Source organism: Lepisma saccharinum, chromosome 11, assembly GCF_977018435.1.
Source record: "Lepisma saccharinum chromosome 11, izLepSacc3.1, whole genome shotgun sequence".
Taxonomy (NCBI): Eukaryota; Metazoa; Arthropoda; class Insecta; order Zygentoma; family Lepismatidae; genus Lepisma; species Lepisma saccharinum.
This window is the reverse complement of record NC_139239.1, coordinates 20,392,954-20,418,600: the sequence shown is the minus strand read 5'-3', so window position 1 is coordinate 20,418,600 and position 25,647 is coordinate 20,392,954. Positions and strand designations below refer to the sequence as shown.

Genomic DNA, 25,647 nt, shown 5'->3' with positions numbered 1-25,647 from the left:
TTCACAATGTCACAAACTCCTACATCCTATGATTAGGTGATTAGGGGAAGGGGCAAGAACCTTGCTGATCTCCGTGGCGGAGTGGTTTGCACAGCGAGCTTTGATGCCAGGGATCCAGGGTTCGAATCCCGGTTTGGGCATGGGTGTTCTTTGTCAATGTCCCTTCATCAATTCTCGATTAGTGAAAAGTGGCAGAAAAGCGAAGGAAAATAAACCAAATCAAGCATGCAAAAGCCTTGATGAAAGAGAAAAGCTACTTCACTTTTCTGCCACTTTTGGCTAATTTGCGAAGATGGGGATGAGTGATGATATGATGAAATTGATGAATGGACACTCGCAAATATCCATGCCCAGGTCAGGATTTGAACCCGGGACCCCTGCCGTCATAGCGCGATGTGCTAACCACTCCGCCACGGAGCTCGGCATTGTTTTACAAATGATATAAAAATAAACACTGCTGATATAACATTAGAATTAACTATTGCAGTCTCATGAAAATATCCTATCCTGAAATGTTAGTCTTCGCCCGGATGTTACAAGAGTTTTTGGAGATTGAATAATCCAAAGAATCGGTGATTTACGCCCAACACAACCTAAATTCCCGCAATACGCTCTAGCATTTTTCACATAGGAAAAATTTATGGTCATTTTGGCTCTAACCGTACACCCTTCTGGATAAACCCCTGCAAGGAAATATGTTTCTATAGGTTTCTTGTTCGTCCTGCAGATCTGGGCAACTCGTTTTATTTGTGAAGGAGCGCTCTTCTCTGCACGCGTATAGGTGAGCAGATCGCAGCGCTCGCCAGTCTCTACAAATTCAACGAGTTGCCTGGTCTAGTGAATGTAACTAAATACTTAAGGTACATGATTTGGTGTATGGAAGTTTTAATAGTTTTTATTTTTAATTTTTTCCAGGACGGAAGGAAACTCGGCTATGGAAGCATGCAGGGAATCCCCATGGTGGCGTCGAGTCCGGTGCGGCACGAGAGCCCCATCGGAATGAACCCCATCGAGGTGCAGTCGTACCAACCCCCGTGGAAGGCGCTGTCGGACTTCGCCCTCCACACGGACCTTGACCGCCTCGATCCAACCGCCCCTCCGTTCCAGCAGTTGGTAAGTCAGGTAAGTCAGATCTCATTCCGTGTGATCTGCATTTCAATCATAAACGCTAGCCCTCCAGTCCCCCCCCCCCCAACTCCCCAGAGTTCACGTTTGGCGAGGGAATTATCCCCCTCCTATCGCAAAACGGAAAATTTGAGGAAATTTTTTCAACAAAATTGGAAATTTAACCCTACAACAGCATTTTTTCCCTTAAAAAAATAGAACCGAACCTCAAGCGGGAAATTAGCAGTAATTTTTTCCCCAAAAGAGAAAGGTCAACCACCAAACCTGTGTTCTTTCTCCCAAATGGGCAATTGACATTTCAACTGTAAATTTTCCCTTCTAAAACAAGAAATTAATACTCACCGTACTGAATTTTTCTCAGAAACTGAACGAGAAAATGAGAAAGTTTTGCAAGTTTTTCCTTTCTGATATTCTGCATGAAAATAGTGAAAATTATGAAAGGATTTGGTTTATTCTTAATATCAAAGTAATTGTAAAAAATATCCCATCGGCGAAATCGGTTTTGTTTTGTAAAATTTTGTAATATTGAAACTTGAAACTCCGTGGCGCATCAGCACTGTGAGGCCCAAAGCCTGACGGATGATATTCTCTGAACGCTATTCTCCCCCCAAATCATTTTGCGTACATTTTTTATCCAATATTTCCCGAATGTTCTCAGGTACATAATTAGATTACATTTTTTTTATCCTGTACTGTTTGGAAATACGATGGGGGCTATTGAAATGTACCTGTGTCGAGAAATGAATTCGGAGAAGTACAAATTTCGATTAGTGACACACAAAAGGACATTGCAATTACCAAAGAAAATGTGTTTTTCTAGTCTCGTATTCTTAATCTTAAGAAAGCAGAAAAGCATCGTGAGCCATCAGAAATACAAGTAAGACTATGTAATTCATTTACCCCAAATGCATAAGCAATATTATATTTTCCCTTCATATGATACCTCCCCTCTTACTCCACACTTATATTTTTTCAAAGGTCCTTATCGATACTTAAAATAGGACGGCAGTTATCGAATATTCAGGCAGAATTTTATGGAATAATTGAAAAACGTATGAGAGAAATTGGCAGAAATGTGTAGAGATTGATTTCTTAAACACACAACACACACACACACTCACAACCTCTGTGGCGCAACAGCCCTTTGAGGTCCAAGACCTGCCCTCAGCTTTTCATTAGGTGGTGAATGATCAGCACATTTGTTCCCATCGTCCCTGTCTTATGTTTTTCGAGACCGGAATCAGCTACTATTGCTTTCAAGAAGGTCCCGAGTTGCCACACGAAATTTTGGAGTTCTCGCCGTGGATCGCGAAGTCTGAACAGAAAGTACCAAAGACGTAGCATTAAACATTCGGTTAAGTGAGAGCTCCAAACAAGGGATTAAAAGTATTTTATTTCTGTTGTTTGTTATAATTGTATATCTCTATAATTTAGTGCTTTGGCGTCAATTTTTTTTATTGTTATATTATCTGGGCACCTTTCCACATATTTCTACCAGCTCTTATCTATTTATGAATATTTTCCTCGTGTTAATATGTTCAATATGGCGGACAAAGCTCCAGTTGAATTTCCCATGATTTTTTTGTATCTTGTTCCAACAATATCTGCAAATATTTTTCTCATTTTACCCATATTTTCCTTAATTTCCTACTCTATTAGACGATTGTCACTTACTATTCTCTCGGTTAGGTTATGCAATACAGGATAGATTGAATATTCCCGGAATTTCTGGATTAGGGACTCTTGATTCCGGGATCAGGATCCGAATCTTCAATAGGCCTACTGACAAATTATTTATCGCCTCCTCTTTGTTTTTTTAACCTTTCAGTCATTCGACGCGGCTGCAAAATAGTTGACTGATGCATGGTGCATGATGGCCACAAAATATAATGGAAAGAAAAAATCTGCAGAGGGTTGGCAGTTTTGACATTAACAAATCTGCAATAATATTATTACAAATATGCAACTGTACCTTCTTCCTTTCTTTGCTGAAATTTAAGAAAAAATAAACAAATTGCAGTGAACAATAACTGGTGAATGAAAATAATCGTGTTGCGTTTTTCTTTTGACACTGGGAAGAAAGATGAGCTAACGTAATTTAATTATGAGATCATCTTATTCTAATGTATTTTTATTTTGGCAAGTTTAATTCCACTGTAGAAGTAGTAATAAGTCGAGTTTTGTCGAGAGAAGAGAGTAAGATAAATTTTGCACATTATTGAAGAAAGCAACTTTATGAAGAGAACATAGCCTACACTAAGCGTGGATGGATAGAGACGGGAAATATGTTTGGAATGCGTAATGCAAATACGGGACTATGAATCTTGTGATTTCGGGATGGCAGAAAGGAAACGGTATTCCGGGATTCCACTTCCCACTCTCAGGGCTTAAGCAGAATTTAGTTTTGGGTAGATCTGGATCTCTTAATTAACATCTTGTATAGATAATCGGTCACCCATTATCCTTGATGCAAATGTACAAAACGTGGAAGTAAATGTATCGACATTACGTTATGCTAATAGCGCCAATATCACTAATTCGTTGACCCAACACAACAAACTGGTTGTATTTGGATGGTGGGAAATTTCTATGGAAGAAAAGGGAAATTTTGCTTGTCGAATTGGGATATTTTTTTTTTTTTGCTTTTAACAGTCCGAGAACACTGCTTTCTTCTTAATTCGTGTCTTGAATCTGAACGACCATCATCACATCTCTCACACACGTATTCAGAACTAACCTTGTCGGGTCTTGTTTCTTTTTCTTCCTTTTTTTCAACAAATGTAAATTTTCTTTTTAACCGAGTTTTATGACAATCTGACCGAAAGGAATGGCCCGTTTTGTGGAGGCTTTTCGCAGTTTACGAGCTCATCCTGACGTCGCCCTGTGACTTACATTTCACCTGGAGGACGGACACTCACCTATTTAAGCATTTACAACGATGCAACCGGATGGTGTCGTTGAACTGGTTGCATTACATCATCTCCGTGTGTGTCGGTTCTCCAGTGAGTCACATACCGCAGTGAAAGAGATAAGGTCAGTTAGTGATCTTTGTGTACTATTTTTTACTAATCACCTGCCTACGGTAGCGGTTATTACCAATTCAGGCACACAAGGCTTTTTTCCTCAAACATTTGCGTGTTCATTTTCTTTCTTCTACCCTTTGGAATTCTCTTTTGGCCATCCGCCGATGGAATAAAAATCTAGTCAACTCCTCGCCATTATTTATTGACATAGCAAGGATTTTTGACTTAAAAATATCACCAAAATATGGAAGAACTGCACTTAGAAAACCTTTGATTTCCATAAATATGCCTTAACCACTAATTTAAGCACTAAAATTTTTTTATAAAATTTTACAATATTCTACCGTTAAAAAATTAACAGTAATTAAAAAAGCGTGACGTAACTGGTTTTTCAAATTTAAATTTTAATATTTTATCATGCATAAAGATAGATATAGGTTATAAATTGCAGTTGTGTGCACCATATATTCATTTTTTAAATTGAATGTTTGAAATTGCATTAATTAGGTTAAGTCTGTGATGACTGTTAATATTACTTTAAAAACCGTCATGGTCATTTTTTAACGGTATAGTTGGATGGTAGCGGAAATTGACGGTCTTGCACCGTAATTTCTTCAACTTTTTACAGTATTAGCTTACATCACGAAGTGAACTATTTAGGTAATAATAACAAAGCAACAGAGAGACAAGTAAATTATTTGTGGTATTATGAGTCGAACACTCAACACGCTTAACTGCCTATGGGAAAAAAATGTTCGAGAAAAAGCCAAGCGGATGAAGAAAGTTTGGAAGTTCTCTGTGAACACAAATGTTGAAAGTTATTACAAATGGAATATTGTGAGCACATGGCTTATGGTGTAGTAGTAGTTGGTGATTCCGGAAATCTTTAACTGTTGGTGATACTGGGCGTATTTTACTGGAAATCTTTTACTACTTTGAAGAGACGTCAATTCCAGCATGACTGGTCATGCAATGGCATTTTCTAAATCATTACCTTCCTTCCTCTTAAAATACATTTAAAATAAAGGATAACGAATTTGCAAAGAACAAAGAGAATTACACAAAGAAGGAGTAGTGGTCGCTTATGAAGCTAATTGCAAATCATGCAATTGTGCATGGAGCAGACAGGATGCGCCTGCAGTAAAGTTCGTTCAAAAGAAAGGTGGTGCAGATTGCCAGGTGTTCAGAAACTTTGCTTTTTTTCAGTCCTCTTGGTCTGTGCTTTATGCCAGACGTCTTTGGCCTCTGTTCTATCAAGAATAAGAATATTTACAGTGTGCTCCAATTACAATTACCACCATTTGGAATTGATGGTTGGTTGAAACTTACTTTTTCCCAAAGAAGTCAATGTAATTGTTCTATGTAAGATTATGTACATTCTTAATATAGGATTGCAGTCAATAAAAAGATAAACACCCAGAATTACATTTCATCATAATGCAAACACAGTAATAATTATGCATAACATGCATTATGATCATGCCTCATAAAAGTACCTCCTGAAAATAATATCAACGTTATTACCTACCTTTTCAGATAATTAAAAAAAAAAGCATTCCCCCGTATTGAAGAATAGGTTTGTCCCCTCCCCCTTAGGGGGGACGCCCGTGCCTACACACATACACAGAGTGTATAACCACAATGTTGATCGGAATGGTTATCACAGCGGGCTACGACGCCAGGGGTCCCGGGTTCGAATCCCGGACTGGGCATCGGTGTTATTTGTTTGTTTCATATCAATCAATCAAATCAAAATATTGATAACGAAACGAGAAATCATAAAAAGCACAATATAAGCACAAAACAGAAAGAACTGCGATAGCTAAATTTATACTAGGCTTACACCATCTTACACTTTGAAGATGTATATAACCACCGAAAACTGAAAACAGGTCACTTTATTTTAGTGTGCAGTAGCTGTAATAAACTTGCTTTCATGCTTTATTTATTACACTTGCATTATTATTGTTGTTATTATTGGCATGATAAAATAGGGCTACTGAAGAGGGTTGAACCTGAGAAGAAGGGGTTTGATCCGACATTCGAACCGTGGATCTTGGATCTTATATCCGAATCCGTTAGAATCAAATCGGGTCCACGTAGGATAGTTCTGTTGTCAGAGGTTTCAACTTAGCCTTAACCAATTTGTAGACTTATATCGTTTGACGATCTACCAAAAGGCACCTCATCTTCCCCTAAGGCTTCTCCTAAGCCAGTGGAGATATTAGGCGTTTAACAGACTTACTAATGGTCCATTTGGAAAACCAAGCAGCAATATTTTGAGCTCGAACAATCTGAGGGTAGGTTTTGGACAGGTTGTCAGTTGTTGTCATAGGACGCTGAGCTTCAGCTGTGCACCAAACTCCTTGATGAGGAATCTGGAGTGAGAGATTTCAGAGGAGCTCGGTGCAGGCGACGAACTGTAAACAATTTACTCTTGTGCCTGTCACTCATGAGGCAGCCACGGTTTATCATGTGGCACGTAACCCACACTGACTTCCGTCATGGGGAAAGGGTTAAAAAAAAAAAAGACCATTTTGAATCCTTAAAAGGGTGTGGGAGACGAAGGGAGAACCACACGTTGGCCCTGAAGGGTTTTTTCAGTGAGCTGGAACGTCGTAGTAACGTAAAGTTACTTTACCGAAATACCTTTATTTACTCTGATGTCAGTTTAGGTGCCTGACGCTCGTTCTGTGATCGACAATCCGAGATTCCATCCAAACACGTTGCTTTCAGTTGATGAAAGGAGTGCTTGGATTTATTAAACAAACCCAAGGATGTGCTGTTATCGTATGAATTCCAATATTCTTACTTTGGTAGCACCTTTTATTGCATTTCAATGGTGAACCTTGTTCTGCTCTTATGACTTAACTTTATGAAGGGAATTTCTGGTAAGTGCCCAGTGAAAGATAAATATGAGAACTTCTCTGATACTTGTAAAGCAAAAGTCAGGGGAGTATTCAGAATTTTCAATCTGTGAGGGTGTAAATTGGTATTTAGGGGGTAGATGTAGAGCCAAAATCATCATGAACTGGGGCTTTGTGAAAAACATTAGGTGGGTAGTGGCGTGTGTGTGTGTATGTATGTAAATAAATCACTGAGTGAAATATTTCTCATATTCCATGTTGTCTTTCATGGTAAACATATACGGGGTGAGCAAAAGGTAACTGTGCACCTACACTACGCTTCATTACGCAGAGAAAAACTTCCCTTTCTTGCTGTTTGTTGGTACATAAGGACATGGACAGTTGGTTAGTAAGACACTCATTGTTGTCAGTCACCCATTGTTGTCAGTCTTCTTTAGTTGTTTCTTCGGAGCGTGATCTTGCAAAGCGCGGAACTGCATCAGCAATGGTTTTGTTACTCGAAGCTCGTGTGTCTTTGGTGGAACAAGTCTTTCAACATGGAGGTGGATATACGGAAGAAGTTTATGGAAAGGTTTCCTGATACAGATCCACCATATCGTAATGCAGTGCGGCGGTTGATCGATAAATTTCGCAGAACGGGATAAGTGAAGAATGCGCCGAAATCAGGCAAGTCACGAGTTCTAACAGAGGACAAATTAGAGGACATTTCGATTAGAATAGAGCAAAGCCCAAAGAAGTCAATTCGTAAATTGTCATAGCAAGTGAGTGTGTCGTACGGCAGCGTAAGAACCACACTGAAAAAGCACTTACACATATACCCCTACAAAATAACTGTAGTGCAAAATCTTGAAGAAAGTGACCACGCCAATCGTGTTGAGTATTGCCAGTGGTCCAGAGACTAACCATTGCTAAAGCAGTTCCACTTTTTGCAAGATTACGCTCCTAAGAATCAACTGAAGAAACAACAATGAGTGATTGACAACAATGAGTGTCTTACTAACCAACTGTCCATGTCCTTATGTACCAACAACCATCAAGAAAGGGAAGTTTTTCTTTGCGTAATGAAGCATAGTGTAGGTGCACACTTACCTTTTGCTCACCCGGTAGAATGTCCAATCGATTTCATTTGTTCATCTTCATCACTATGCCTTAGGTCTACAGTATAGGAACAAACTAGTAAAGTTTGAATTTGGTTTTGCCCAGTGTGCTGTAGTTCCAGAAGTGGCAAAGCTATATGCTAAAATATACAATCTTTATTATACATGTATTCAGCATATCCATATATGGATATACGGAAGGTTCTCTTTTGTACCCCCTCAAATCGGAAATGTTCCTACGCAGTGGCATGCCAAGGATTTTCAAAAGGGGGGATACATATTCCTTTTTTTTTATTAGTTCTCATTTTGCCATCTATTCTTGCCTTTGACGTTTTTTTAAGGGAATACTTGGCCGGGGGGGGGGTATGACCCGTATACCCCCCTTGGGCTCGCCATTGATCCATAAAGCTCGGCAAACCTAGAAACTCGGTCGTGCTATTATGTTCAGTGGTACTGAAAGCACCTACTTTTACTGGGTTCTTTGAAACTCAAATCTGGTCCATTTTGAACGCCCCTCGTATATACAAAAGAACTCAAAGTAAATAATAACTAAGTTCTGAAAGTAACAGAGCAACCTAGAGTCCTTTCTTTCTCGAAACGTGACGTATAATCCCGAGTAGGCAACAGACCCCATTCCATTCTCACACGAAAACGAAATTTGTTTCTCGTCTTCGGATCCCACTTTTACCATTCCTCTCAAGGTCACCGCTCCGAGATGCCCAGCCATCGTTCTGAGTCGATAATCCCAAAATACCGGTCTCAGACTCCAGCGTTTGGCAACATTGGGGCTACGTGACACGACTTTAATAGTCATCTTTCTTTCATCTTCGTTTCTTTTTCTTTTTTGTGCTCTATTGCCTTCGCAGCCACATCTCTTTATCTATTATTTTATATCCTATTTTTTCTCAAAGTATTTTCCTCCCCTTTCTTGGAACTTCTCAAGAAGATATTTGTTCCAAAGTCCTAAAATGTATTGTGAGGAAAATGTGTAGAGAATAGCTTCATTAGAGGAAGAATAAATACTGCGACAGTACTTGCACTTAAGGTTATAGCTTTGAGTTTTTGTTTTTAAGTCCACTTTATGCAAATTAAGGCTAATCGGAACTGGACCTACAGTTTAAAGTGGGATCCGAACCACTATGTGCCTCCACCGGGTATTGAACCTGGGACCCCTAGATTACAAAGCGATGACGCTACCACTGCGCCATCCGGGAGACCCATAATGACATTGATGAAGGGACACTCACGAAGAGCACCTATGCCCAGGCCGGGATTTGAACCCGGTACCCCTGGCGTTGTAGTGCGCTGTGATAACCATTCCGCCACGAGGTTAATTAAAGTGATATCCGAATCGCGAAGTGCCTCCATGGGGTATCGTGCTCGGAACCTCTTGAATACAATATTGCATTTGCAATATTTTGAATGCTAGAATCCGGACGAAGTACAAAGCAACGTGACACTTTCGGCTAACCATTGAGGCTCGTACCAACGTGCACCTTCAACGTTGACATTGAAACACTTTACATTTATACCCACATCCTTACAACAACTTCTCCCTCTTTCCATTTTTTGCTATTTGCACTAATAACGGGAGTTGTCAAATGGGTCCGGGCTTTTGAATCACCCTGTATATGGTAATGGTGAAGAGCAGACCAAGGATTTGGTATATGGACGAAAATTTCTCCATTAGCCCAAATTTAGGTTAGGTTGGGCATGGAAATGAAGAAAACTAATATCGGATTTTCCTATAAAGGTTGCTTAAAATTTAAAATGTCACCCTTCAACCTCAACTCTACTTTCATAAATTGACCTTAGGGAATTTCATATTATTTGTATCTATTTTAAGTTAGTAACTTGTCCAATACCAAAGTAGCCTCTTACTCTAGGTTTGTTCCGACCTCCTGATGGCATAGTGGTAACGTCGTCGCATTGTAATGAAGGGCTCCCGGTTTTGATACCCGCTGTAGGCACATTGCAAAGTCCCTCAGACCCCACTTTAAACTGGGCCTCCCCGGCGGCGTAGCTGTAACCTCGTCACCTTGTAATCAAGGGGTACCGAGTTCGATACCCGGAAGACACCACCGTGGTTCGGATCCCCTCGTTAAATTATAGGTCCAGTCCCGATTAGCCTATCTGTGCATAAAAGTGGACTTAGAAACAAAAACTCAAACCCACTTTAAACTCCAGATCCCGTCCCGATCTCTGCATAAAGTAACTTAAAACAAGCATGGTAGCAAATGTTCGAGCACTCAAGCGACCAGGACACTCAGTGAGCATTGCTCGATTACCTGACGCTAAAGCGGTAGTCACACGAACGACACCAATTAAAAACAAAAAGGCGCATTTAATAATCACCCTGGTTCGTGACACCGCTCCATTTGAAACGCGAGAATCCTCACCCTGCATATTAATTACTTGCATTTTTGCTTCCTCTTTGTCACCAGAACGCTAGTGACATCTGTGGACGCATTTTCGCGAGCCTAACCTCCTTTTCCGTAGGAAGCAGATGCCTCCATCCACCGACTCCTGCTGAAATTAAGCAATACATATGCACCTCGCACTCGTCCCGGCGACAGGAGATTTGAATAAGCATCAAGAACTCTTTTCGCAGAACTTGTGCGAAGTGTTCGTTTCACTTCTCTTGCTTTATCGATGCCATTTGTCCTACAGCTTCTTCAGTTGCTTGCTGTTAGTTGTATTTGAGAATGACGTCAACCATCTTTTCGCTGGAACTGCTTGGATAGGGTCTGGACCTACAGTTTATTTGTATTTACGTTTCTGCCACTTTTTGTGAGGATGAGTGATGATTAGAATGATAACACTCATCCAAGACACTCGTGGTCGCCGACAAAAAGTTTTGGAAGGTCAGGTCATTGGCAGAACTTAAATTATTACTATTATTGTGTTCTTGGATATATTTTGCTACTCGATCCACCACCCAGATGATTGAATATCCAGCACAAGTGTTTCCCGTTATTATTATTATATTATTTTGAATTTCATACAGTTCGTGCACAGAAATGCATAATTATTCTATCATGTTATTAACTTTTACACCTCTCGTTTGAGAAAAAGCTTTAAAAGTAAGGAGGAAATTTTACTCATAAAATTTTACACTTATGTTATGTGACTTCTCACATCAAACTTTTAATTTTTGAAATTTTGAAAACAGTGGAACCATTTGTCGTTTGTGTTATTATATGGTGGGGAACATGAAAACATAACCTGTATTTTACACTTAATTTTTTCGATGTAATACAGTTTTCACTTTGGTTATAATACTAACTGAACTTCATTTCTCTTATTAAGTATAAAAGTGACAAGATTTTAAAATAAACAATGTCAATTCTCATAGAAGGTCGACAGTCTTGACTCCTTCCCCCCAATATAAATCGTACCCAAGATCCTTCAGCTGGACGGGTGGGGGCTAAAAGAAGGAGGCTTCCGTTTTTAGTGCGAAGAATTTGTAATATATTTCTCATAAATACGCACTGTATTCTGGCACTTGTACGACTCGGTGGGGTAATTGTATTGCTGTCACTGTAATCAAGGGGTTCCACGGTTTGAAACTCGGGCGCTGCATAGAGCTTCGGATTCCACACCTTAAAGTCTAGGTCCAGTCCCGATTACCCTAGCATAAAGTGGACTTGAACTGAACCAGTATTGCAGCTTTATGCTCTGTACACGCCACCTAAAGATGAAACTTTGTCGTGATCTAGAATTGCAAGGACGTAACCGAGCTGAAAATCTGGTTTGTGACGTCACCAGGAAGGGGTGACTGATTGTGTTTTCATCGTGCAAGTTTTTTTTTCTTTTTCGTTTCTTCTATCCAGGCCAGATCCCGCATCTACAGGACTGTGGGCGTGCAAGCTTTATTCATATTTTTATCTCATTATTCAACACCGCCAATCACTTGCACCAATACGTAGAATGATGTATTTGTCTACGAGGGCTAAATCTTTTTGAACCACGCAAATGTTTTGAATCACAATTACAACGAATTTTCATGTTGTGTCTGCAATCTCTTTTACGTTAGCTGTATTCATTACCCCAATCTCCCCAAATTCAAATCTATCTACTATCTGACATGATGTTTTTTGTTTTCTTTTTAAAACCTCTGACGTGCACCTAACGGTCTTTGTAAAGAATCTATGAATTTTGGTAATTTATATCACTCGCCTTAATTGGACTTCTCTGAGTATGCTAAAAAAAAAAAAGTATCAAGATCATTCATTTTTTTTAAGATTACAATATGCAGGTTAGTCGTTAACGAGGCGTTCCTAAAAAAAAATACGGCTTATTAATTGAAGCCTTTCTTGTGACGGGCACTGCCGTTATACCTTGATGACTTTAAAAGTAGTAGCAATCTGCTTCCCTTTAGTTACAAGGCTGTACTTTTAACTCTTACATGGTTTGTAGCGAGACGATTGACTGATTGAATGATTTGGTTTATTTTATTTTTTGCCTCTTTTGGCTAATCGCGACGATGATGATGAGTTACGATATAATGAAATTGATGAAGGGACACTCGCAAGGAACACCCATGCCAAACCCGGGACCCCTAGCGTCGTAGCGGGCTGTGCTAACCACTCTGCCACGGAGGCAGGCTTGTAGCGAGACGAGATCTGGAGAAATTGGTTTGTCTAGTGCGGTGTTTTGTTCAAATCAAACTTCTTGTAGCTCCTTGAATTGTATCCCCATTGACGTTTTCTACTATGCAAATATATGTTTTAGCAATAGAAAGTTTACTAACGTTTTTGGAATATACTATTTCTAAACCTCCTCTTGTGGTACTTTGCGAACCCGACCTCCAACTAGGCGTCCGTGAGGACATGAACCCCCAGCCTCGAAGTAGTATCGCCGTCGCCTTGTAATGAAGGAACTCCCGGGTTCGAAACCCGCTGGTTCGGGTCCCACTTTAAATTGTATGTCCGTCTCGATTAGACAGACAGTGAAACAAAGCAAGCCTTTTTGTTAAAACAATGAATAATTTGATCACGTGTATGATTAGAAGCCTTGATTTTTTAAAGTTTTGTTTGACTCCACTGTATGTACAGTCACGGACAATTCTGGGTTGTAGTGATTCCATTGAAAGACAAGGGGATCATTACAACCCAGAAGTGTCCGTGACTGTACAAATAGGCTAATCTGAAACTAGATGTACAATCACCGGCAATAGAAATGGGACACGTAGATCCTGAAATATTCGCTTCCTTGCAAGGCGTTGTGTGTGTTGCCTAATTCTACGGCGGTTGTAGAAGTTGCCATTGGAAATTTATTATTCAAATCGACGTAAAGCTAGGCAACACACATAACGAGTATTTCAGGATCTAGGTGTCACATTTTTATTGTAGGTGGCTGTACAGTTAAAAGTAGGATCCGAACCAATAAGTGTTCCACGGAACCCCTTGATTACAAAGGTATGGCGCCACAACGCCATCTGGAGACAGTAAATTTTGAATTTTTACACAAATCAAATTAAATTTTATCAAATTTAAAGTTCGGTTGACCCACCGTTGACGCTGCTTCTGAAAAGGAATGCATATGGTGCTCACGTACACAAAACATGACGTCACAGAAAATGCATGTCAGTGGTACAGTAAGGATCTAGTGCATCAAGCTAGGACAAAAAAACAAAACACATTTGTAGATAAAGTATTTCGTATCAGCAAAAACTTCTTGTGGATGAACGCGAAGGAATGGAGGCAAAAACTTCGTTCTGGGTCAATCTAACCTGAAGAGCAAAGGAGACGGGAAGGAGGGGGGGGGGGGGTATTCCTTTGGCGACGGCTAGTGTCGCGAGTCTGCAGAGTTCTTTTGAACTTCGCCGCACGGGCGCTGTCCCGTGATGTACTTCCATCCATCACCGCCAGAGGTGCGACTGTCGTGGTGCTCCGTGTCCTTTGGCCCGGTGACTTGGGAATGCCCCACGTTATCGCCGTAGTTGAATTGCGTGTAATTGTGGTCGCTGCATTGTTTATAGGCCGATAACTGTGTTAGTAACCTTGGTATTTGCTGGGAGGGGCGGGTGAACAAAAAACAAGAACTTGTTTCTTGAGAAGATACGAAAAATTCCGGTCTTCTCTAGACGAAAAAAGGTGAAAAGCGATTTGAACTATCAGCTGGACGTAATTTGTATTTTTGTTTTTTTGTAAGCGCAGTCTCTTAAAATGTACTACGTTAATTGATACAGCAAAAGCTGTTGCTAATTAACACACTATTAATAGAAATATAGAACATTCGTATTTAACCTTTTTTTTTCTTCAAAGATTTAGTACGTGAGTCAGCAACATTCCCCCCCCCCACCCCGTCACTGTATAAGTTAACGCTAACTTTGTAACCTCGGGATTGTGGGTTCGGTTCCCAGTTCTAGTACAGAGTGGTTTACACTTTAAAATGTAGGCGAATCATGATTAACCTGTCTGTGTATGAAGTGGACTTCAATAAAATTTTATAAGAAAAATGACAACCATGTACCCAAATATAAATTATGCCCTTCCTCGACTGGTTTTCCCACAATCCACAGTGTCATCACCGCCGCGAGCACGTGTGTTTATGGGCACATGGTGCATAGTACATAATCAAACGTGTATTTATGACGATGCACAGCTGTGTTTACACTGAAATGTTAAACCTATCCAGAGTGTCAAATATGACTTTTCTTTACTCATTTCAAAAGTCGGTGCACAGGATTACTTGTATCAATTTTATTCCACAACAGAAAATACATAAATCAGTATCAGCCTATTAACTATTAATCATTTATCGTTAATCGCCAAAAAACATTGTAAATACAGTATTGTTAAAATATTGAAAGCATTCTTCAAGTACTACGTAAATGTACACTTTGGAAGCAACATAAATATGCCAGTCTATTACACTTAATTATTATACACTACATAAAATCGTCAAAAACATTATAAATACAGTGTAATTTTTTGCAAACATTATATAAGTAATAGCTACTTATATATAAACACAATATTTCGATACACTTGCACAACAACAATACAAACGTTATTTGAATTATTGTAGGTATGCAAATGCTCGAAGGCATTGCACGCGTTGTTTCTATAATTTCCATATTCTCAGCCATCTTGTAGTCTCTTTCAAGTCTCAGTTTTACATAAATATCTACTAATTTCCCAGTGTATATCCCTCACATATACTTTCACCTTACATTCATTTACCAATCACCTTCCTCTTCAATCGAAGATAAACGCTGGGCAACGTCATAAACACACATGCGCGCGGCGGTAATGACACTCCCGATTGTGGGAAAACCCACCAAGGAAGGTCTTGACATATGTCGCGGCGGAAATGAACCGATAAGAAGCCTCGGCGCAAATGACTCAGCGCAAGCGACACGGACTCTTTTGAAATACACTGTCAACCCCCCCCCCCCCCACCTTCCCCACCGCCAGCACCAAATTCTGTCCATATAATTTTTACAGCGTAGGTAACCGCTTGGCATATTCGAGTCTAGCCAAACTAACTCCCAGCGTAGGGATAGTCTTTATGGCAGTGACCCGCTGTTGCCGCGTTTACCTACGAAGAAACTTACAATATAACATCTGATGAGGCCTACCACTGCCCCCCACCATTTGTGCAACAAGCAGCAACCTCAGAATCCTTCCTTCCCGAAGGGGCCAGCATGTAAACAAGATTTTATCAAAATAACGGTTCTGCCCTACAGTACAGCAATGAGACATGAATAGTTTTTCATTATTCATTCATGAACTAGTGTTGTGCACCATAAATATATTTTAGAAATCGAACCATTAAAATTACATTAATTATACCGTTAAGTAATTGTAGTCGTTGATATTTTAAAAACTGTCGCGGTCAGCGGAAATTTACGGTCTTAAACCGTTATTTCTCCAGCGAAGTTCTGCAGTGTATACATGAAATAGCCTTTTAAATGGTGTCCAGCAACAAGAAATTGTTGGCAGCATGTAGCATCTACATTTCACATTCAAATTACGCGTGTTATTCAACATTAGAGTAACTAGACAGGATGAAAATAGTTTTACACAGGAATCTAGTTCTGAGTTGCAGAACCAACTCAATGTCCATTGTACGAGTTTGTATATAAAACTAAGGATAAACTGAACAGCAGTACAGATATCTCTGATACAATTGGCGCCAAAAAATTGAACAGAGGTAATGAAAAGGTTTCGTTATCTTGGTTTCTAGTACAGGACAGATTTATAATATTCCCGTTTTCTGTTCTTTCAGTAGAAACTATAATTTGTTCATAATGTTATTACAGTGAAACCTTGAATTTAGTGTCATTATCAATAAGATATGGAATTATTATTATTCGCCTAATTACCTCTTTGAAAAGATTTGCTTGTTTTTAAAAACCTATCCAAAGAGAAAAGTAAATAAATATTCCCGTAAACGAACGAAATTATCTCATTATTTCCTGTTAAAATTGTTCATATTTAAGTTTTTTATCGAAAAGCCGCAATCAACCGCGCATTTAGTTTCTAGACATATAACCGCTTGACAGAAGCGGCTTCTGCCTATTCGCACATTCGCACGTGCACACCCAAATAAATCTGCAATGCAAATCATTATTTTGAACTCTATTTCCTTCGAAACATCAAGTGTTCCCACGCCGCTTCACCAAGAGAGATGTTGGAGAAGCCTGCGGTCAGTGATATCAACCCGCGTAGACGGAGCCGCGGTTGGGGCTTGAACGTAATGTTAGTTTCGCTCCCTATGACGCTATTGCAGCAGTCACGTAGAGGACGCTGATTGGCTCTTTTGGCTTGAACGCCGTGTGAGTGGAGGTTGCATCATTTAGGAAGGCCGTGAACGCAGCGATCTGTGTGCGAGCAAATGTAGTGTTGCAAACCCATTCCATTGGAGATCGTGTGACGGAGTCCTGGCAACCCATACATCATTGCAAATTCAGGGATTTTTTTTAGAAAAGGGAAATTTCGATGGAATATTATCCCTCCCTTTCTGTCCCGAGCATGACAGGGGAAGAAAAGGCGGGGGGTGGGGGTGCAACTGAAACGAAACGGGCGTTTTAAGCATGCGTTTGCTTAGTGTATCTTGCCCAAAAGAAACGGTCTCTGTGGGGCAGTAGCCGAATTATCACCCGCGCGGAGGGAGTGTGCATCAATCAGTTAGCTATTTTGCATTGTATGTCATCTGTTACTGCGTTGCAAAATTGTTTAGCATTGTCAAATGGTCGTACCTGTTTCAGTGCAAAGTGTTTGATTTCATGATGAATAGGTAAACTTTACTACATAACAAAAGCAGAGACTCAATATTCTGAATTACGAAGCAGAACAGTATGGACTGAGTGAGTAATGTAATTTTCTTTAAGATGTATTATTCTCTTGATTTCGCTTGATTTGCTTGGTTCGATCAGTCTGTCATTAGAGATAAACAACGGCTAGATAGATCACAATTGATTTCCTCCATGTGGTAGTTGGATTGGCTTCCTTGGTGACGCCAGTTCTCCTTGTTCATTAATATTAGCGGAGCGGGGGAGGAAGTTTTTACGAAATATTTTGCAAATCGACAATAGTATTGATATTGTAGATCGGTATTTCTATGTTTTGAGTGATTTTATCAGGTTATCGAATTCTGAATTACATATTGCACAATAACATCGCTCTTCTCGTTATTGGCTGGATAATTTCCGAAATATTTGAAATTTGTAAAAAAAATCGTGTTAAAAAAATCAGTGAAAGGTGATCAAAACTTGTGTTGCCAATATATTAAGCATCATTATGTACGCAAAAACGGGTGCGAGTATTTCACAGGGGTGTTATAACACTTCTGGACGAGAGACTAAAGTGCACACCCATAGAGCCAGAACACGAGCCGCCACTGCCGCCCGATAGTATAGTGGTTATTATGAGTTCCAGAATCGATAAATATTTTGGAGGTATTTCAATCAACTGTGGCTTGCGTATCAGTTACGTACAGACAATGAGGTCCTCGCAGACTTCTTTACAAGCTCTACACAGACTACCACCACAACAGAATACTTATAACTCTGCCATTATTAGATTGAACCATTGTTGTAAAAAATGTGCAATTACATCAATAGTTTAATCCGGAATAATAATCCCTAATAGTTCTTTGAGAATTTAATAATTATTTGGTTATTCCACCTGTAGCTTAATCACGACAATGAGAATGAATGTCAATATGATGAAATAGGTAGAACGAACTGACTTGTCAACAACCCACTCCATGCTGCCACCGTTGTTGTAAAGAATTGTAGTTGCAGACGATGTCAGGTACACAGGAAAAAAAAAACACTGTTTTGTTTGAATTAACAAAACATGTTTCGTTAAACCTCTTGGTAACTATAAACAAAAAATTAGTGGCATTGGTAATTTTGACCTACTTCTTTGGCAACCCTAAACAAATGTGCAAGATTACGAAAATAATTTGCTTCTGGTGAACGAACAATTTGTTGCATATTTAAACAAATGTTTGGTTGCCAGAAACTATACTTTGGTTATTCCAAACAGTATATAATAAGTATGCGTTAGTTTGCATAGTTTGGCGCACGCTGAAAGGGAAACGGACCATAGAGTTTCCAAGCGCAGCCACCAACAACCGGGTTTACATCCCAAGCCCCATTAACCTGCGAAGAACAACAGAAATAATCTCCGGTCCCTGGCCAAGAGGGTTGGTAACTCCAACACGGCTCACCACTTAACCTCCTCGGTGGAGCACCTCGAGTCTTCTATATCTTTTATTCCCTTTTATCAGCATCCTTGTTCGTAAAATCCAAGTTCTTCTGAGTGCAGTTGAGACAGCAGGTTCTTACGGGCCGATAGCCATCGTAAAATGCCCGACATTTTGGCTCCATTTGCAAGGTTGCCAGGTGTACCCAAAAAAATGGAATTAAAAAGAATGGTTTAAAGTGTTCGCTGGTCCACAAAGCAGATAGTCTTTCCTTTTACCGGCGACGCCAACAAATATATAGTTTTTCCTAAGGTATGTATTGTAAGACGAGTTTTAAAAATTACTTCCAAAGAAAGCGATAGCAGAAAATTAACTTTTGCTTATACATGGTATTTTTGTGTCTACTATTAATCTTGGAAATTTGATAGAAAGATTACATTATTTAGTATGTATTCAACCTCATATGAAGGGTTCAGAACACAAGTGGCATAACTCTACTTTTAATGGAAATTGAGTTACATGTATAACTTGAGCTGTAAAGTATCAACATTTCAGTATCTTCTAAGTTTCAAATTCTTGCTCATAGAGTCCACCACCATGTTTGTGCTCCGACAACTAAATATAGTTCTAACTTATTTAAATGTGCCTTTTTCTCAAAACTGGCTTGAATGGAGTTACGCCAATTCTGCTCTCAACCACTCGTATATTGATTAGAGCAGAGGTTCCCAAACTATTTCGTTTCACGGCGCCCTTATACTGTTTCAAAATTTTTCCGCGGCGCGCAAGTTAGAATATAGACCTATCTAACACTTGCAGCGCTAAATTAGTGTGGTTAGGTTGCTTGCCTTAAGTTAAAAAATAAACACATATTTCAAACTCGGAAACATTTTATGTGTAAAAAGTACTAAATAAGTCATTTCAGTGAAAATATTTGAACATTTCGCGGCCCCCCTGTAAGCTGCAGCCACGGGAACCACTGGATTAGAGAGTCTTCGGTGTCGTCTTTTACTATTGACTATTTGTACTTCTTCTTCGTAATACTTCTCCAAACATGAGTGAAACTTGTGCCCACCTTTTGGGGGTCAGAATCGAACCTCGGTCTTAATTTTGAGGGAAGGGGCAGAATCAAATCGAAAAGTTGTCCATCCCATAAAAATAGCGCCCAACACTATTTTGCTACATAAGTGGAATCATCCCAACGATCCCCTTATTTCTCTGTTCCTCAGATCCAAGTAGGTTGACAAAAATTCATATTAATAAGCCTGAAAAGTTCGGGAGGTTGGGGGGGGGGAGGCAAGTGATCCCCCTTGACCCTGGTCTCCAAGATTTTGTCTTTCCGTTTATTTTCACAAAATTACTATCACTGATAGAAATTACTTATAAAACTTCTACCGACTCTCCTTTCTCTGTACGTTTCCACATATTGTTTCTTTTCCAAAGCCTTCTAGCTCCATGGTCTTAATTCTAAATTCTCTTACATCTTCCTGTTATGTTCTAATTTTATTTTCTACATTTGTATTTTCTCTTCCCTCTCCTTTAGTGATATTTTCTCCATCGACGTTTCTTCTCCACTCCCTGTTTTCTTATTTTTGTCAACGTATCTTTCGTAAGACGGTTGTTTCTCGTATTTCTGCTGCTAGTTCATCCACTCTGACCACACACTATGTTCAAGAGCGTGCTTTGCAACAGATCTTATTGCTGTATAATATATTTTCCTCTTAATTTTTTAAAAATATTTTTCTTGTCTTAACCATATGATGGTGGTAGAAAATAACATCTACTTTCGCGCAGCAATTTTCACTGTTATTTCTGCTTTTCCTGAACAAGATATTTAATATCGGCTGCTGTAAATGTTATGGTTATTTACAGCAGATATATATAATTCAGTTTTTAGAAATACATTTATGGTGCACGCAACAGCAATTTGAATTGTCTATCTTTATTCATGATACATGTTGAAAGTTAAATAAAAACAGTTACTCTCGTAGCGTGGGATAGGCTAAAGGGGCTGAAGCTATAGGGCGCCATTCAATTATTATTATTATTATTATTATTATTTTGGACAACAAAGTCAGAATATGCAGAGGAGAAATTTACACTTGACAGAGGTATATTGTGGTAGCACACTGCTGAAATTTTCTCTTTCCCAGAGTAATAGTAATATACGCTTTTAAATAGATGTTCTTCAGACAGACATAACTGAAATAGGTCTATTCTTATATGTGAAAAAACTTTTTTTTAAATCAGAAATACAACGTAATAAATTAAATTCACTAACGTAATGAATGTAGTTTTAAATATTCAGTTTTTTAAAAAATATATTTATGGTGCACCTAACCTCTATATTCGTATAATCATTAATAATCTTTATACAAGATAAAATATTCACATTTTTTGACAGGCAGACTGTTACATTTTAACGGCAGAATATCGTACGTTTTACGGTAACTTGTAACAGTGTAGTCCCTCATTTCTCCAGTTACCCTTTTGTAGTGTAAATCGCGATTCAGACACCCAAGAACAATTCTCACGAGAATTGAAGCCGGCACCAGAAATTTATCATGAAAGAAACATGCATTTTTCAAACCACCAAGTTAAAGAATCTTCTCCGATTTGCCAGAACACTATCCAGACATCGTGATTTTTTTGAGATGCCCGAGAGAATTGACATATTTGAAAGAACAGAATTGACGGAGAAGCTACACAGCGAGCTTAGCCCGTGCCTTGTAGCCGCGGGATGGCTGCTCAGTGTTAAAACCTTTCATTGCTGAAGGGGCATCAATAACATGGGAGATAGAAGGCAGCCGAACGTACGGCTATATTTAAATCCTCCACGGCAGGGATGTGACTCCTGTCGGAGCTAAAGTCAACACAAGGATCAAGTGACAAGCTGGGGTTATAGACAAGCCCACCGTGCTAGTACCGCGTGAGATCTGGCAACTTTGTAAGGGACGGGTTTTTCAGAATCAGCGTTGCCACGTGTGGTGAAATTTCACCAAATGGGAATTTCAGCTGGAACATTTTCACCCTCAGTGGGAAATTTCTGAAGAAAACAAGCCATTTAGAAGGTGTGAAGGTTACTACTTTTGATTTGTTACTAACATTGAAAACATTGTCATGCTGCGAGTTCCCCTAGTCACTCTAGGCAAATTCTTTACGTACCGGTCATTTTTCTGATGTATGTAAATTGAGCATATCGAAATAATGATGTACACAGCATATCAAAATGGTGTAGACTACATTTTATACCGATAATCGCACTTGAGTTGTTAGCGTAACTAAGGACTTCCTGTTTGGTTTACGTGTGGAGAATGTGTTCCATGTTTCTAGCTTTGAATAGAACTAAGTAATGACCATAACAGTCATAACACACCAAATTCTTCAAATTACTGTATTCTCACGCAATTACTGGGTTTGTGTGAACGTGTCATATGTTTGATATGTGTGCCGCAAAGTTCGATTACTCTTTCGTTCTCTCTCTCTCTCTCTCTCTCTCCTTTCATTTCCTTTACCTTTGTCTGTCTTTCTCGCAAGGTTTTTATTTTTTAAAATCTTTTTCTTTCCCTCGCTCTGTTGAATTCCTCTCCACTTCTCTGTATTAAAACACTACTATTTGTGACAACCCAGATGACGTCACACTTTTTTTTTTACACATTGAGCCCCTTCCCTTTCTTTAGAAAATTCTTCACGGCGCTAATGCCATCATTTCTCTTCTCTACTGTTTTAGTAACTTACTCTTTGGTGAATATTTTAAGTATCGATATTGCTAAACCATTGTTTACAAATAAAAGTTACCAACCGTTTCCTGTACGTACAATCGTGAGGAGAGGTGTGTTGCAACTATCGAAATGAATTTTTCTAATCTTACACTTTGAGCTAACATATTCTTATTTTTGTTTAATAGCCTACATTAAAGCGTACACATGTGTTGTGTTACAAATTAAGCTGCTGATGATCATAGATAGACAGACTGATTTATGAAAATATAAATATAGCGTACTGGATCCCTCCAGTAATTTCAAAGCAATCAAACAGGCAGGAGAATTTGAATGATCCGAATTACCCCGAAATACACCTTATTAAAAACCTTCATTTTGTTTGCACTGATTCATGTGCTTTGTTTAAAATTATCACATCTGATGGGGCATGCTTATTTCAATGAAATATTACATCTGAAAATCAAATATACTTAACAAGCAATTTAAAGAAGCTTATTCCACGACAATAAAAACTTACATTTGCTGCTCTTTTGTCGTCACAAAAATACACTACTTCAAACAATGTAATCTTGAACTCTTCTGGCGCCAAACAAACAATGGGTTCTGCCAATTTCTATTTCTTCTGAGGCGTGGCAGCACAATGCACACAGAAATAACGCACAAATTTGAGTTCTTGTGTCTGCACGACTGAGTTGTTTTCGGCCGATCCGATTTCCCCCTACCTACCCTACTCTGCAACTTCTAATTTCATTTTTAATGCAATATACTTTTTTCCCTGAATGTTCATCGACCAAAGCTCATCACTGGATGCAGCGTGTTTAAAAAATCGCAGAACTAAGTTGTTTGTTGTTGCTTCATTAGATTTTTTTTCGTATGGGGGTGGAAAAGTAAGTCTAATGTTTATAGAAAAAAAATTAAGATCGATTCCCATTGTTAATAATTTTTAAAGACTTGCTTTGGCTTTAGATGGGTTATTTTATTGTTTGTTTGTAATTCATGTTGGGTATTGTAGCGAAAATATCTTTAAAAATATTTAGGCAAGTATTCTGACACCTCTTTTTTTGTGATGAAGGAGTTAGAGCCAAAACATTTTGGGGTCAGGAGGGGTAGCCTACAGCTTTGAGGAACCGTAGAAGACCATTCCTTGGAAGCTGATTTCGGGGAATACAATGTCCATCACAGATTTTCAATTGCTCACTTCTTGAAAGTGTTAGGGCTATTAATCGAAAACATAAAACATTCAAGCAGGAAATTATTATTGTAGGAGAGGATACGACCGTCGTTACGTGGTTACGACTTTGCTGTTTGTTAGACATTCCCAGACTTCTTCTTTTTTGCAGTGTATCATAAAGCTGTACCAATATAGCCTTCTGTATGTGCAAGCAGTCGGAGGTGGGGAGGAGTTGGAGGAATCGGACAATTTTTTATCTAAATTTTTACTATTAGTTAGTCACAATAACGATAATGAATGATGAAACACTATTGAATGCCCATGTCCCAGTCGACACTCGAACCCAGGACATTCCGTCGGAACATAAGTAACACATAACGTTTGTCATATTTGTATTCCGTTGTTGTTGATGATGATGAAAACCGGAGAAGGTCCAACACATCAAAAGGCCCATGTCGAAATGGTAACCTTCGCAGGCAGAATCACGAAATATATATAAAACCCCTTTTCTGAAGTTTTCTGCCTCTGTAGTCGATTTCCGCGTCCCTATTGGTCAAGAAAGGAAATTTAACCTCAGAGGGAATTTCACACACAAAATCGAGATTTTTCCCTCTTCGGAGTTGGCAACACTGTTCAAAAGCTTTCGCTCGATGCAACAGGCGTAATAAGACGCGATGAAAGGATTTGCTCTTTGATGCTGACAAATACAGACGACGCAGAACAAAGTATGTTGACTTAATTATGGATGTTGACCACACTCGCACGAGTTTTTTTTCCTCCCCGCTGGCCCGAGGTGTCGCGGATAATCACGAAAATAATACTTTTTTTCCCTGGGAACATCGCGAGAGGAGGAAGGTGTGATGTGTATACAGATTAAGCTGTGTCTGAAAAGACAGCAAGTTCAATAAGAAACATAGATTAATATGAGCATTTATGAGTGTTTTTTTCCCCTTCCGATTCATGTCCCATTAAAATTAAATATCTTAACATGTTAGTGCACAACACTCGTTTCGATTCAAGAATTCATTATAAAGATTAAATGTATTAAGATCTCCCTATGCATTTCATCTTGCCACGATCTCAGACATACTGCAGGTGATGTGATCAGCACCACGCTCCAGCTGTGTGCACCACTGACTGTAAGCCCCTCAGGTACTCATTGATTAGAGGCTGAGTGAGCTGCAGAGTAAAATTTTAAAAAAACACCTGGAATTAGGCGTCCACAGAGAGGGGCAACAGGAGCAATTGCCCCTCCTCGATTTAGAAATTTTATACAAAGTAGGGCTTGGACCAAAATTTTGAAAAATTACCTTAACTTTTAAAGCATGATAGGTAATGATATTTTTATATTAATATTTATTTCCATGACAAAAAAAACTCACGGTACGTGTTAAATTTCTTGAAAAATCATCTTAAGTTTTTCATAAATGACAAAAAAAAGGAACTTGTAAAAGTTCATGAACAGTTCAGTTCGTCTTGAATAATTCAACGTTGGTTTTTCATAAACAACAAGAAATCAAGCTACTTGTGTTTTTAAAAAATTCGGCACAACCGGAACATTTTGTGAGTGCGCCTTCTTCAGTTGCATCTAATCATCACGCATTATCATCGCCGCGGTTGGCAGAGGCAGATAAAGCGACATGAAATAAAGTTGGTAGAGTTCCTTAGTATGCCCACTTTTTGCTCAGATCTCGATTGCACCACAATTGAAAGTGAGATCCGAACCACAGCACCATGTGTCTCCACTGGAGATCAAATCCGGCACCCTTTGATTACAAGGCGACGGTATTACCGCGACAAAATGCAGGTATAAGAAAATGCAAATACAGCAGGACTCCCGCGTATCAAAATGAACGGGATGCTTGTGTTTGTACTGAATGAGAAAATACAGAATTGAGTAAACAGAGAAAGAGAATGACATGGGAAACTACCGCTTAGGGGTTTTCCTTAAAAAAAAAAAAGTTAGCGCTTTCGCCAGTG

General features: G+C 39.1%; 1 protein-coding gene across 4 annotated transcripts in view; it reads left to right on the top strand.

Annotated features, from left to right (window-relative positions):
* Nucleotides 1–25,647, top strand: part of tup (LIM1_Isl and LIM2_Isl domain-containing protein tup) — a 228,006-nt gene that overhangs the window by 182,641 nt on the left and 19,718 nt on the right. For 2 of the 4 annotated variants that reach the window (XM_083131714.1, XM_083131716.1), the window contains exon 5: nt 916–1,113. In XM_083131714.1, the coding sequence (XP_082987840.1) occupies nt 916–1,113 (198 nt within the window). Of the gene's footprint in view, nt 1–915; nt 1,123–25,647 lie in introns of all 4 variants that reach the window. The other 2 variants (XM_083131713.1, XM_083131715.1) reach the window with 1 other exon arrangement.